General features: G+C 43.3%; 1 protein-coding gene across 4 annotated transcripts in view; it reads right to left on the minus strand.

Annotated features, from left to right (window-relative positions):
- Positions 1-889: 889 nt before the first annotated feature.
- The window catches only part of LOC106589746 (proteasome activator complex subunit 4B), a 78,747-nt gene continuing 65,845 nt past the window's right edge, over positions 890-13,791 (minus strand). For all 4 annotated transcript variants that reach the window (XM_045710238.1, XM_045710237.1, XM_045710240.1 and 1 more), the window contains 5 exons: positions 11,807-11,962; positions 5,213-5,375; positions 4,584-4,717; positions 4,201-4,342; positions 890-2,781 (listed from right to left, as the gene is read on the minus strand). In XM_045710238.1, coding sequence (XP_045566194.1) covers positions 4,208-4,342; positions 4,584-4,717; positions 5,213-5,375; positions 11,807-11,962 — 588 coding nt within the window. In that variant the 3' untranslated portion in view covers positions 890-2,781; positions 4,201-4,207. The remainder of the gene's footprint in view (positions 2,782-4,200; positions 4,343-4,583; positions 4,718-5,212; positions 5,376-11,806; positions 11,963-13,791) is intronic.

Raw genomic sequence — 13,791 nt, forward strand, 5'->3', positions numbered from 1 at the left:
CATGTCATGTCTTCACTGTTCCTTCATGAGCAATGATGAGCCTGGCCTCTCCGCTGCCTATCAGCTATTTGTATTTGTTCTTGTGGATTCAAATAGAAAAGTGGTGTAGCTTTGATTGTTTTTGTGTTTTAAGATTGCTAGTTAGCCTATTGCAGATCTGACAAACGATCCACCTACCACTAATGTCACGATGAATGGTGGATAGAGGGCAGGATGGACAGACTATTTTGACCTGTGGTATTGTAAAAGTTAGCACGCGGAAAAGCGTAGTGCATAAGGGAAGTACCAAAACACCTTGATATAGAGGTGCATTCAAGCAAATTAGGACATTTGTCAAGGATGGAAGAAATTATATAGGAAAACATGCAAAATAGTGAATGTAAAACAGGGAAAAACACACTACCCTCCCTTGTACCCAATAAAAACAAACACTGCCCTATTTTGGACCCCCTCCCCCATGTACATTTCCAACTGTCCCTAACGAAATCATAAGAATAACAAACCCATTCTCATGGGAGAATAAAAGTCACACCATTTAGTCTAGAAATACCTTGGGAACAATGGGGTCCGACTCATTCTTGAATCCCCTCTGTGGGTTACAGTGGCTTTGTTATATAGGCTACCACCTGTACATTGAGACCCAACTCCTAGACCTTGGTGTAAGATAAAAGAACCCTCTCAACATGGTACAGTTAAACCAGTCAAAGTGCTACTTTATATTGCACTGCATATCCAAGACGTGTCTACTTGATATGAATGTATAGGCACTGTACCATATTTTCTAATGTCAATTGCTGCCCTATTCCTGAGGATGCATATGGCCCCAGCTGTGACTAACTTCAATATGAGTCATCTCAAAACCAACTGGCACAGACACACACACTAGAAATGTGTTACAAGCAACCCATTTATTTATTTTCTTCATTAAATATAAGCAAACAGTACATCTAAAATTAAAAAAAATCAATGCAGTTTTGGCACTACACATGAGTGAAGTACTAAACTGAACCGATGCTTCAATGAGACTAGCTTTTCAAGTCTTCATGGATAAACAAAATATTGAACAAAAAATAACTCTCACTAGGGTTTTAAAAAAAGTATGGAGAATAATATTGTATTGTAGAGTAGAGGAAGGGGTGTGATGCTAAGGTGGTGGACAGGAGGTTTGGTTATTCCTTGGGCCTGTTTCCCAGACACAGATTTAGCCTAGTCCTGGACTTTGGCTTTTTTGTCCTGGAAAAGCCTTGTTTCAATGGAGACTCTAATTATCTGTGTCAAGGAATTACCAGTCCCTTGGGGTTCTGAGAGGTGTTTAGACACATGCCATGACGATAAAACTGCGCTCATCAGCTCAACACAGCACACACATACAGCCTTGGGGAATGAACATACACAATCACTCCATCTACTGCATATATACCATTGCCCATGAGAGAGCAGGATGAAATCAAAAGCTCTGTCACTAAAAAGCTGAACAACCTATTTACTCACAAACCCAAAATCTTTCATTACCAGCAACTCTAAGAATAATATCAGCACTTCAAACCAATAAATAAATAAATAAATACATACATGTTTGTGCATTTATGTTATATTCATATGCTATATACACATTATAAAATATGCACATATCATATATAGATTAAACAATGTACACAAAAGTCATGTACGTAAATGTGGGTGGCAGATTCAAATCTAATCTAAGTCTCAAATGGCACCCTATTCCCTATATAGTGCACTACTTTTGACCAGAGCCCTATGGGCCGTAGTCAAAAGTAGTGCACTAAAACAAATAGGCTACCATTTGGGATACATTCTCAATCTAATCTAAACGCAAACAGACTGTGGCTAAGAACACTTCACTATTGGAGAACTGGGACAGTACGGTTTCTACCCTCTACTGGGATAATACAGTTAGTTGGCTCAGAGTTGATAACATTGAGGGGATTTTGAGCTGAGAGCAATAGTACGGGGGGGACAGGGACTAGCTCTGGTCCAGGGCGTAGCGTCCACTCCTCCACAAGTGGTGGTGCATTAGTGGAGGAACGCACACTACAACTTGGACCAGAGGTAGGGTATCATCAAGCATTCCACATAAACACACGCAAGCAATAAAGAAAATAAAAATTTAAGAAAAACTGTACAGTAGTATTACAAACCGCAGGACAATCATCCCTGCTATGGTTTATCCTTAAATATTAAGTATAGTAAAAATGTAATTCAGCGCTAAATACACAACTTTTATTCCATCCATTATGCATTCGTGTTCCCCCCATCCCCCCTTTTCAGGGTCCTCAGGGTACATCATAAAAAAAAGGAGAAAAACAAGCAGTTCTTAATGGACAAGTCCCAGGTAGTTCCTCCCTGTTTTTCATTCTGTTGTCTTCCGTTTGATGCCTAATGAATACGACCCAGATGTTGTCCGTTGGTCTGGCCAGAGTGCAGGGGCCTGGATGTGAGGACTCGGTCTACCCTCATGCAGGCTGCTGTGTTCTGTTCTGGGCCTGTATTCACACAGCGTCTCAGAGTAGCGGTGCTGATCGAGAATCAGGCTGCCCTGTCCATATAATGGTAGTCAATATGATCTGAAAGGCAAAACTGATCCTAGATCAGCAATCCTACTCTAAACCGCTTTTTGAATACGGGCCCTGATCTGTTCAGTCTGAGGCCTTCCCAGTCTAATGCCAGAGTGAGGAATTGTCAAGTGGCTCAAAGAGGGCATCGAGGGTGACGTTCCTCCGTTAAGAAAACATAAAAATCTCCTGAAAGTTGACCAGGGCCCTAAAGAGAAACAGAATGGATAGCGGGATTAATGCTTGGCCCTAAAGAGAAACAGAATGGATAGCGGGATTAATGCTTGGCCCTAAAGAGAAACAGAATGGATAGCGGGATTAATGCTTGGCTCTAAAGAGACAGAATGGATAGCGGGATTAATGCTTGGCCCTAAAGAGACAGAATGGATAGCGGGATTAATGCTTGGCTCTAAAGAGAAACAAAATGGATAGTGAGATTATTGCTTGGCCCTAAAGAGAGACAGAATGGATAGCGGGATTAATGCTTGGCCCTAAAGAGACAGAATGGATAGCGGGATTAATGCTTGGCTCTAAAGAGAAACAAAATGGATAGTGAGATTATTGCTTGGCCCTAAAGAGAGACAGAATGGATAGTGGGATTAATGCTTGGTGCCTTGTATTGTTTATAATGTACTGTAATTTGTGTTGGGATTCTTCCACCCAAGCATACGTTTAAATTGTGTGTGTGTGCGTGTGTATGTACCAGGTATCTAGGTTTACTATCAGGGAAAAACCAGCAGGTGTGTGGGTGTTACTGTTAGTTGCTGTGTGTTTACGTACCAGGGATCTAGATTTAGTATCAGGGAGAGACCAGCAGGTGTGTGGGTGTTACTGTTAGCTGCTGTATGTTTACGTACCAGGGATCTAGATTTAGTATCAGGGAGAGACCAGCAGGTGTGTGGGTGTTACTGTTAGTTGCTGTGTGTTTACGTACCAGGGATCTAGATTTAGTATCAGGGAGAGACCAGCAGGTGTGTGGGTGTTACTGTTAGCTGCTGTATGTTTACGTACCAGGGATCTAGGTTTAGTATCAGGGAAAGACCAGCAGGCGTGTGGGTGTTACTGTTAGCTGCTGTATGTTTACGTACCAGGGATCTAGGCGTAGTAGCATGGAGAGACCAGCAGGCGTGTGGGTGTTACTGTTAGCTGCTGTATGTTTACGTACCAGGGATCTAGGCGTAGTAGCATGGAGAGACCAGCAGGCGTGTGGGTGTTACTGTTAGCTGCTGTATGTTTACGTACCAGGGATCTAGGCGTAGTAGCATGGAGAGACCAGCAGGTGTGTGGGTGTTACTGTTAGCTGCTGTATGTTTACGTACCAGGGATCTAGGCGTAGTAGCATGGAGAGACCAGCAGGTGTGTGGGTGTTACTGTTAGCTGCTGTATGTTTATGTACCAGGGATCTAGGCGTAGTAGCATGGAGAGACCAGCAGGTGTGTGGGTGTTACTGTTAGTTGCTGTATGTTTACGTACCAGGGATCTAGGCGTAGTAGCATGGAGAGACCAGCAGGCGTGTGGGTGTTACTGTTAGCTGCTGTATGTTTACGTACCAGGGATCTAGGTTTAGTAGCATGGAGAGACCAGCAGGTGTGTGGGTGTTACTGTTAGCTGCTGTATGTTTACGTACCAGGGATCTAGGCGTAGTAGCATGGAGAGACCAGCAGGTCGGTCAGAACCAGCAGCTGGTCATCAGTGAACTGCTGTTTATGCTCCTGCCAGTTGTCATGATGAGTCCGCCTAAAGTTAGACAGGGTCTTCTTCACTGTCATCTGCAGGAGTAGACACAAGACGCATTCAGGAACAAGATGACCGGGAATGGGGAGAGAGAGACATGGGTTTGGGGTCCCCCTCATCTCTATAGGCTGTGTGTCGTTGAGGTGTGTGTGTTTGTGTGAGAGAGCAGTGTGTGTGTGTTTCTTCTTCCTCTCTCTGTGTGTGTGTGTGTGTGTGTGTGTGTGTGTGTGTGTGTGTGTGTGTGTGTGTGTGTGTGTGTGTGTTAGTCCTCCTCACCTCAATGGGCTGTGTGTCATTGAGGTGGGCACTGAGGTTCATCAGTAGTTGGGGCATCCAGGTGGGAACATCGTAGGGGCTGGACAGGATACAGGCACTCAGACCTAACACTCCAGCATGACGCCGCACCAGATCTACACACACAGGGAGGAAAATACTGAAAAGGAGCATTGAAAAGCTGAGGTATAACAGGTTTAGTAAGGTCAAGGAAACTACAATCTAAAAGACCATCTAACACAATCATGGCAACTGTGTTCCAGGTAAGGCAATGGACCGTTGCATGTTGACCAGGGTTTCCTAAACCCAGGGGTGCACGTTTTGGCTTTTGCGCTAGCACTACACAGCTGATTAAAGTAATCAACTATTCATCAAGCTTTGATCATTTGAATCAGATGTGTAGTGTTAAGGTAAAATCAAAAACATGTACCCCCTGGGGTCCCGAGGACCGAGTTTGGGAAACGCTGATGTAGACAGTGGTTGTTCCAATATCCACACTAGCAATAGCACGTAGAATGCAGCTATGCATTGGCCATTCTAGTGTGGATATTGGAACCGAGCCAGTATGCTTGCAGCACTACCAGGAACAGTATGCGTTCTAAGTAAAGCATTGGACAGTTGTTAGTAGCTACCTCCGGAGGGGATGGTGTCCACCACGGAGCCCAGCTCCCTCTTTCTCTTCTTGGGCAGGCGGGTCTTGCAGAGGGCCTCAAAGTGGCTCTGCATGGGGCCCTCTATGGACAGGAAGTTACACTGGAGGAAACCGCTCAGCGTGGTGGCAGCCATCTCCCTCACCTGGGGGACAGAGGGAGAACAGAGGTAGAGAAGAAGAGGGGGAAAGAGTTCATTATTTACACAATGTGACAGTGTGTCCATATACAGTTGAAGTCGGAAGTTTACATACACCTTAGCCAAATACATTTAATCTCAGTTTCACAATTCCTGACATTTAATCCTAATAAAAATGACCTGTCTTGGGTCAGTTAGGAAAAACACTTTATTTGAAGACTGTGAAATGTCAGAATAATAGTAGAGAGAATTATTTATTTCAGCTTTTATTTCTTTCATCACATTCCCAGTGGGTCAGAAGTTTACATACACTCAATTAGTATTTGGTAGCATTGCCTTTAAATTGTTGAACTTGGGTCAAATGTTTCAGGTAGCCTTCCACAAGCTTCCCACAATAAGTTGGGTGAATTTTGGCCCATTCCTCCTGACAGAGCTGGTGTGACTGAGTCAGGTTTGTAGGCCTCCTTGCTCACACACACACACACCACACACACACACACACCTTTTCAGTTTTGCCCACACAGTTTCTATAGGATTGAGGTCAGGGCTTTGTGATGGCCACTCCAATACCTTGACTTTGTTGTCCTTAAGCTATTTTCCCACAACTTTGGAAGTATGCTTGGGGTCATTGTCCATTTGGAAGACCCATTTGCGACCAAGCTTTAACTTTCTGATTGATGTCTTGAGATGTTGCTTCAACAATATCCACATAATTTTCCAGCCTCATGATGCCATCTATTTTGCACCAGTCCCTCCTGCAGCAAAGCACCCCGACAACATGATGTTGCCACCCCTGTGTTTCATGGTTGGGATGGTGTTCTTCGGCTTGCAAGCCTCCCCCTTTTTCCTCCAAACATACCGATGGTCATTATGACCAAACAGTTCTATTTTTGTTTCATCAGACCAGAGGACATTTCTCCAAAAAGTATGATCTTTGTCCCCATGTGCAGTTGCAAAGTCTGGCTTTTTTATGGTGGTTTCGGAGCAGTGGCTTCTTCCTTGTTGAGCGGCCTTTCAGGTTATGTCGATATAGGACTCGTTTTACTGTGGATATAGATACTTTTGCACCCGTTTCCTCCAGCATCTTCACAAGGTCCTTTGCTGTTGTTCTGGGATTGATTTGCACTTTTCGCACCAAAGTACGTTCATCTCTAGGAGACAGAACGCCTCTCCTTCCTGAGCGGTATGACGGCTGCGTGGTCCCATATACTTGCGTACTATGGTTTGTACAGATGAACGTGGTACCTTCAAGCGTTTGGAAATTGCTCCCAAGGATGAACCACTTGTGGAGGTCTACAATTTCTTTTCTGAGGTCTTGGCTGATTTCTTTTGATTTTCCCATGATGTCAAGCAAAGAGCCACTGAGTTTGAAGGTAGGCCTTGAAATACACCCACATGTACACCTCCAATTGACTCAAATTATGTCAATTAGCCTATCAGAAGCTTCTAAAGCCATGACATTTTCTGGAATTTTCCGAACTGTTTAAAGGCACAGTCAACTTAGTGTATGTAAACTTCTGACCCACTGGAATTGTGATAGAGTGAATTATAAGTGAAATAATCTGTCTGTAAACAATTGTTGGAAAAATTACTTGTGTCATGCACAAAGTAGATGTCCTAACCTACTTGCCAAAAATATAGTTTGTTAACAAGAAATTTGTGGAGTGGTTAAAAAACGAGATTTAAAGAGCCCAACCTAAGTGTATGTACAGTGAGGGAAAAAAGTATTTGATCCCCTGCTGATTTTGTACGTTTGCCCACTGACAAAGAAATGATCAGTCTATAATTTTAATGGTAGGCTTATTTGAACAGTGAGAGACAGAATAACAAAAGAATCCAGAAAAAACGCATGTCAAAAATGTAATAAATTGATTTGCATTTTAATGAGGGAAATAAGTATTTGACCCCCTCTCAATCAGAAAGATTTCTGGCTCACAGGTGTCTTTTATACAGGTAACGAGCTGAGATTAGGAGCACACTCTTAAAGGGAGTGCTCCTAACCGCAGCTTGTTACCTGTAAAAAAGACACCTGTCCACAGAAGCAATCAATCAATCAGATTCCAAACTCTCCACCATGGCCAAGACCAAAGAGCTCTCCAAGGATGTCAGGGACAAGATTGCAGACCTACAAAAGGCTGGAATGGGCTACAAGACCATCGCCAAGCAGCTTGGTGAGAAGGTGACAACAATTGGTGCGATTATTTGCAAATGGAAGAAACACAAAAGAACTGTCAATCTCCCTCGGTCTGGGGCTCCATGCAAGATCTCACCTCGTGGAGTTGCAATGATCATGAGAACGGTGAGGAATCAGCCCAGAACTACACGGGAGGATCTTGTCAATGATCTCAGGGCAGCTGGGATCATAGTCACCAAGAAAACAATTAGTAACACACTACGCCGTGAAGGACTGAAATCCTGCGACGCCCGCAAGGTCCCCCTGCTCAAGAAAGCACATATACATGCCCGTCTGAAGTTTGCCAATGAACATCTGAATGATTCAGAGGACAACTGGATGAAAGTGTTGTGGTCAGATGAGACCAAAATGGAGCTCTTTGGCATCAACTCAACTCGCCGTGTTTGGAGGAGGAGGAATGCTGCCTATGACCCCAAGAACACCATCCCCACCGTCAAACATGGAGGTGGAAACATTATGCTTTACGGGTGTTTTTCTGCGAAGGGGCCAGGACAACTTCACCGCATCAAAGGGACGATGGACGGGGCCATGTACCATCAAATCTTGGGTGAGAACCTCCTTCCCTCAGCCAGGGCATTGAAAATGGGTCGTGGATGGGTGTTCCAGCATGACAATGACCCAAAACACACGGCCAAGGCAACAAAAGAGTGGCTCAAGAAGAAGCACATTAAGGTCCTGGAGTGGCCTAGCCAGTCTCCAGACCTTAATCCCATAGAAAATCTGTGGAGGGAGCTGCAGGTTCGAGTTACCAAACGTCAGCCTCGAAACCTTAATGACTTGGAGAAGATCTGCAAAGAGGAGTGGGACAAAATCCCTCCTGAAATGTGTGCAAACCTGGTGGCCAACTACAAGAAACGTCTGACCTCTGATTGCCAACAAGGGTTTTGCCACCAAGTATTAAGTCATGTTTTGCAGAGGGGTCAAATACTTATTTCCCTCATTAAAATGCAAATCAATTTCTAACATTTTTGACATGCGTTTTTCTGGATTTTTTTGTTGTTATTCTTTCTGTCACTGTTCAAATAAACCTACCATTAAAATTATAGACTGATCATTTCTTTGTCAGCGGGCAAACGTACAAAATCAGCAGGGGATCAAATACTTTTTTCCCCTCACTGTAAACTTCCGACTTAAACTGTACGGAGCTGGGTGGCCCAGTCTGTACTGACTACCTCGGCTCAACTCAGAAGCTCTATCCAAATTCTCCTCCTCGCCGCCTCCTCAAAATGCATTGGAGAAGGTCTTAGGGGGAGTAACCTTGGACCTTCAACAACACTGTTGGCAAGGAGATGGGAAGCGAGGAATCACAGAAGGAATAATTTAGATGTAGCTAGAGAGAGAAAAGAGAAAACAGAACAGGGAGACTGGAGTTCTTTGAGTGATTCAGTCTCACCATTGAGCGCACAAAGGCTCAGGGCTGTTTTGTAGCTAGGCTGTGTACTGTACGGTGGGCTGGGGAAGAGGTGGTCAGAGGCTGTGTACTGTACGGTGGGCTGGGGAAGAGGAGGTTAGAGGCTGTGTACTGTACGGTAGGCTGGGGAAGAGGAGGTTAGAGGCTGTGTACTGTACGGTAGGCTGGGGAAGAGGTGGTCAGAGGCTGTGTACTGTACGGTAGGCTGGGGAAGAGGTGGTCAGAGGCTGTGTACTGTACGGTAGGCTGGGGAAGAGGTGGTCAGAGGCTGTGTCAGAAGTCATAAACAGCGCTGCTGGCAAACGCAGGAAAGTGCTGTTTGAATGAATGCTTACGAGCCTGCTGCTGCCTACCACCGCTCAGTCAGACTGCTCTATCAAATCATACTTAATTATAATAACACACAGAAATACGAGCCTTAGGTCATTAATATGGTCAAATCCAAAAACTATCATTTCGAATACAAAACGTTTATTCTTTCAGTGAAATATGGAACCATTCCGTATTTTATCTAATGGTGGCATCCATAAGTCTAAATATATTTCTGTTACATTGCACAACCTTCAATGTTAAGTCATAATTATGTAAAATTCTGGCAAATTAATTCGTAACGAGTCAGGTGGCCCAAACTGTTGCATATACCCTGACACTGCGTGCAATGAACACAAGAGAAGTGACACAATTTCCCTAGTTAATTTTGCCTGCTAACATGAATTTCTTTTAACTAAATATGCAGGTTTAAAAAAAAAAAAAGACTTCTGTGTATTGATTTTAAGAAAGGCATTGATGTTTATGGTTAGGTACAGTCGTGCAACGATTGTGCTTTTTTTTCAAATGCGCTTTTGTTAAATCATCCCCCGTTTGGCAAAGTCGGCTGTTTTTGTTAGGAATAAATGGTCTTCACACAGTTAGCAACGAGCCAGGTGACCCAAACTGCTACATATACCCTGACTCTGTTGCACAGAACGCAAGAGAAGTGACACAATTTCCCTAGTTAAAAGAAATTCACGTTAGCAGGCAATATTAATTAAATATGCAGGTTTAAAACTATGTACTTGCGTATTGATTTTAAGAAAGGCATTGATGTTTATGGTTAGGTACATTGGTGCAACGACAGTGCTTTTTTCGTGAATACGCTTGTTAAATCACCCGTTTGGCGAAGTAGGCTGTGATTCAATGATAAATTAACAGGCACCGCATCGATTATATGCAACGCAGGACAAGCTAGTTAAACTAGTAATATCATCAACCATGTGTAGTTAACTAGTGATTATGTTAAGATTGATTGTTTTTTAATGCTAGCTAGCACCTTACATTGGCTCTTTGCTACACTCGCATAACAGGTAGCCAGACTGCCACGCAGTCTCCTCGTGGAGTGCAATGTAATCGGCCATAATCGGTGTCAAAAAAAATGCCGATTACAGACTCGTATGAAAACTTGAAATCGGCCCTAATTAATCGCCATTCCGATTAATCGGTCGACCTCTATACTGTACGGTGGGCTGGGGAAGAGGAGGTTAGAGGCTGTGTACTGTACGGTGGGCTGGGGAAGAGGAGGTCAGAGGCTGTGTACTGTACGGTGGGCTGGGGAAGAGGAGGTCAGAGGCTGTGTACTGTACAGTGGGCTGGGGAAGAGGAATCTACAGCTGCAACCAGCATCAGGCCTTTTGTGTCGCTGGACTTGTCGTTAGAAAATAATTCTGAATAAATTGTCTCCATGTGACTTCGCAGCTCCTGATCAGTATATGTATGTTATTAAACAGACACACTCACGGTCCAACGTTTACACAACAGTATTAAACCCAATCCTGTCACTGATTGAGTGAACCAATTTATGTCGCCTAGCAACGAGAGGTGTCAAGCAGCCAAGGAAAGTCAATATATTAGGCTCCAGAGGAAGGCTGGTGTAATTACGGACAATAACCGTAAACTCATTTTGTTGTTGTCATAATCGTCTTAATAAACTCATTTTAGGAGAAGGCTGGATTCAACTTCAACTAGATATAGTTTACCCAATAGCAGTTCTTCCGTTTGACATTAAGTGGGCAAAGTTGGTTATCATTTTACAAGCAGAACGACACGGTAGTGAGGAGAAGGTTCATTTTCAAAAGTTCCAAGGTCGGCAAAATCATTATTATTATTATTTTTTAGACGTAGTTCATTTTCAAAGATGCATTATAATCTCAAAACATACCATTAAAAAAAAAACTTTACTACAATTACCATGTCCATTTGCATGACAATTAATCGTTACCTAAAATTCCATAATCGTTACAGCCCTCCCTAGAGGACAGTTGGATAGAAAGACAGAAATGGCTAAATCCATCTGTTCACCCCCTCCCCCTTAATCTCCTCCACATAGAAACAGAATACACCTGCAGCCAGTGGTTTCCATAGCAACAAGTGAGAGAGGGACCAGAGGGGGAGAAAGAGGAGGTAGACAGAGCGAGGAAGAGTGCCTAATCCCTACATACATAGAACTGTAAAACCCCCCCCACCACCACCCTCTGTGACAGATTGCTCAGAAATTACACAATGTGATCTGTAACCAATAGGCCTACCTCCCCACACTGCTATGTCCCGCTCTTTCAGCCGTGATGTTATCTGGCATTAAACAGTCTACATATCCATGTCTTTGTTCTGTATAATGATCATCCACTCATGCCTGTTCAACTCCTTTTCTACATTCATTTCCTGTGTGTGCGTACAGTACATGTCTCTGTGTGTGTGTACAGTACATGTCTGTGTGTGTGTGTGCGTACAGTATGTGCATGTGTGTGTGTGTGTGTGTGTGTGTGTGTGTGTGTGTGTGTGTGTGTATGTGTGTGTTACCTCTAGCTGCTCGTCCTCCAGCAGGCGTATGACCAGTGCTCTGACGTCGTTGACGGCTCCCTGGTCGCTCAGAAAGGTGAACAGGTTGTAGAAGACCATGATCTGTAGATACGTCAGCACCGTGTAGCGAGCATGCCACGAACTGCTGCCCGCTATCTGGAAGATAACAGAATGTTAATTACAAAACAACAACTGTGGGTGTAAAGGTTTTGGGGTCACGGTTCGGTTTCGGTACAGCAAGTTACATTTTGGGGGGTAAAACATGCAAAACTAAGAAAGGAATAGATGAGCGATATAATGTTGGGCCCTATAACATGTTTTACTTACCCCCTAATTCAGTTATTCCACATTTCAGATTTTTACCTGTTTTTCAGGTTCAGTCTCAAAATCAAACTTGTTTAATAGAAAAACAACACAATGGGCGGTTCTAAGCCCACAATGCTTCAACCCCATCAGGAGACCATTTTTGTGGTCTGGTGAAAATAAATATTCTTTTTTGGGTTTAGATACCCTTGAACTTGAATTTGACTGAAAACTCTTACTGACAGTTGTGGCTGCTTCGCGTGATGTATTGTTGTCTCTACCTTCTTGCCCTTTGTGCTGTTGTCTGTTCCCAATAATGTTTGTACCATGTTTTGTGCTGCTACCATGATGTTGTCATGTGTTTCTACCATGCTGTGTTGTCATGTGTTGCTGCCTTGCTATGTTGTTGTCTTAGGTTTCTCTTTATGTAGTTTGTGTTGTCTCTCTTGTCGGGATGCGTGTTTTGTCCTATATTTTTAATCCCAGCCCCCGTCCCCGCAGGAGGCCTTTTGGTAGGCCGTCATTGTAAATAAGAATTTGTACTTAACGGACTTGCCTAGTTAAATAAAGCAATGTAGATGCGCACCAGCAAGAGCCTTGCTTGGTTAGCGTTGTTTCTGTAGCACACGTGATTGCAGAGTTTGCTGAACAAATCACCCCTGAATTGATGCAACTAATCCTGATAACATTCTGCCAGGTCAGCATAGACTACTTTGTAGGTTTTTGGAAGAGCCTTTCCATCTACCAGAAGACCGTAGTCATTAGCATAATCGCTAACGGCTACAAAGTAGCAGATGCGCACACAGACGGGGGAATTCACACGCTGTTGCCACTTCAGAAAGTTGAAGGAAAATTTGAATCACTTATGCATGTCTTATTATCTTTGTCAAATTAATTGAATGGTCTAATAAATCAATTTCGTTGATATCCTACAAAGTTCAATACATTTTTGATTCTATTGGAAAGCCAAAATCTTCCCAAACTGGAGATTTAAACAATGATGGAGGATCCTTCAAATCTGATTTCTCGACCCCACCACTCGCCATCGTACGGAACTGGTTCCCGGCTGCACATCACAAAAGAAGTTTGAAATGCACCAATTAAGATTTGGAATTTGATTACAATGTGTGCATAGGGTCTAGTTGTTTGAATGGAATAGCCTACACTTTTTTCCTGCTCAGATTTACTCAAGAAGCATACAACGCAGCGTAGGTATAGCCTATAGGCCTAGTGGTTTAATTACAGTGCCGTCAGGTAGCATTCAGACCTTGACTTTTTCCACATTTTGTTACAGCTTTATTCTAAAATTGATTACAAAAACAAAGTCCTCAGCAATCTACACACAACACCCCATAATGACGAAGTGAAAACAGGTTTAGACATTTTTGCAAATGTATTAAAAAGAAACTTAAATACCTTATTTACATAAGTATTCAGACCCTTTGCTAAGAGACTCGAAATTGAGCTCAGGTGCATCCTGTTTCCATTGATCATCCTTGAGATGTTTCTACAACTTGATTGGAGTCCACCTGGTAAATTCAATTGATTGGACATGATTTGGAAAGGCACACACCTGTCTATATAAGGCCCCACAGTTGACAGAGCATGTCAGAGCAAAAACCAAGCCATGAGGTCGAACGAATTGTCCGTAGAGTTACAAGACAGGATTGTGTCGAGGCACA

Source organism: Salmo salar, chromosome ssa28 (assembly GCF_905237065.1).
Source record: "Salmo salar chromosome ssa28, Ssal_v3.1, whole genome shotgun sequence".
Classification (NCBI taxonomy): domain Eukaryota; kingdom Metazoa; phylum Chordata; class Actinopteri; order Salmoniformes; family Salmonidae; genus Salmo; species Salmo salar.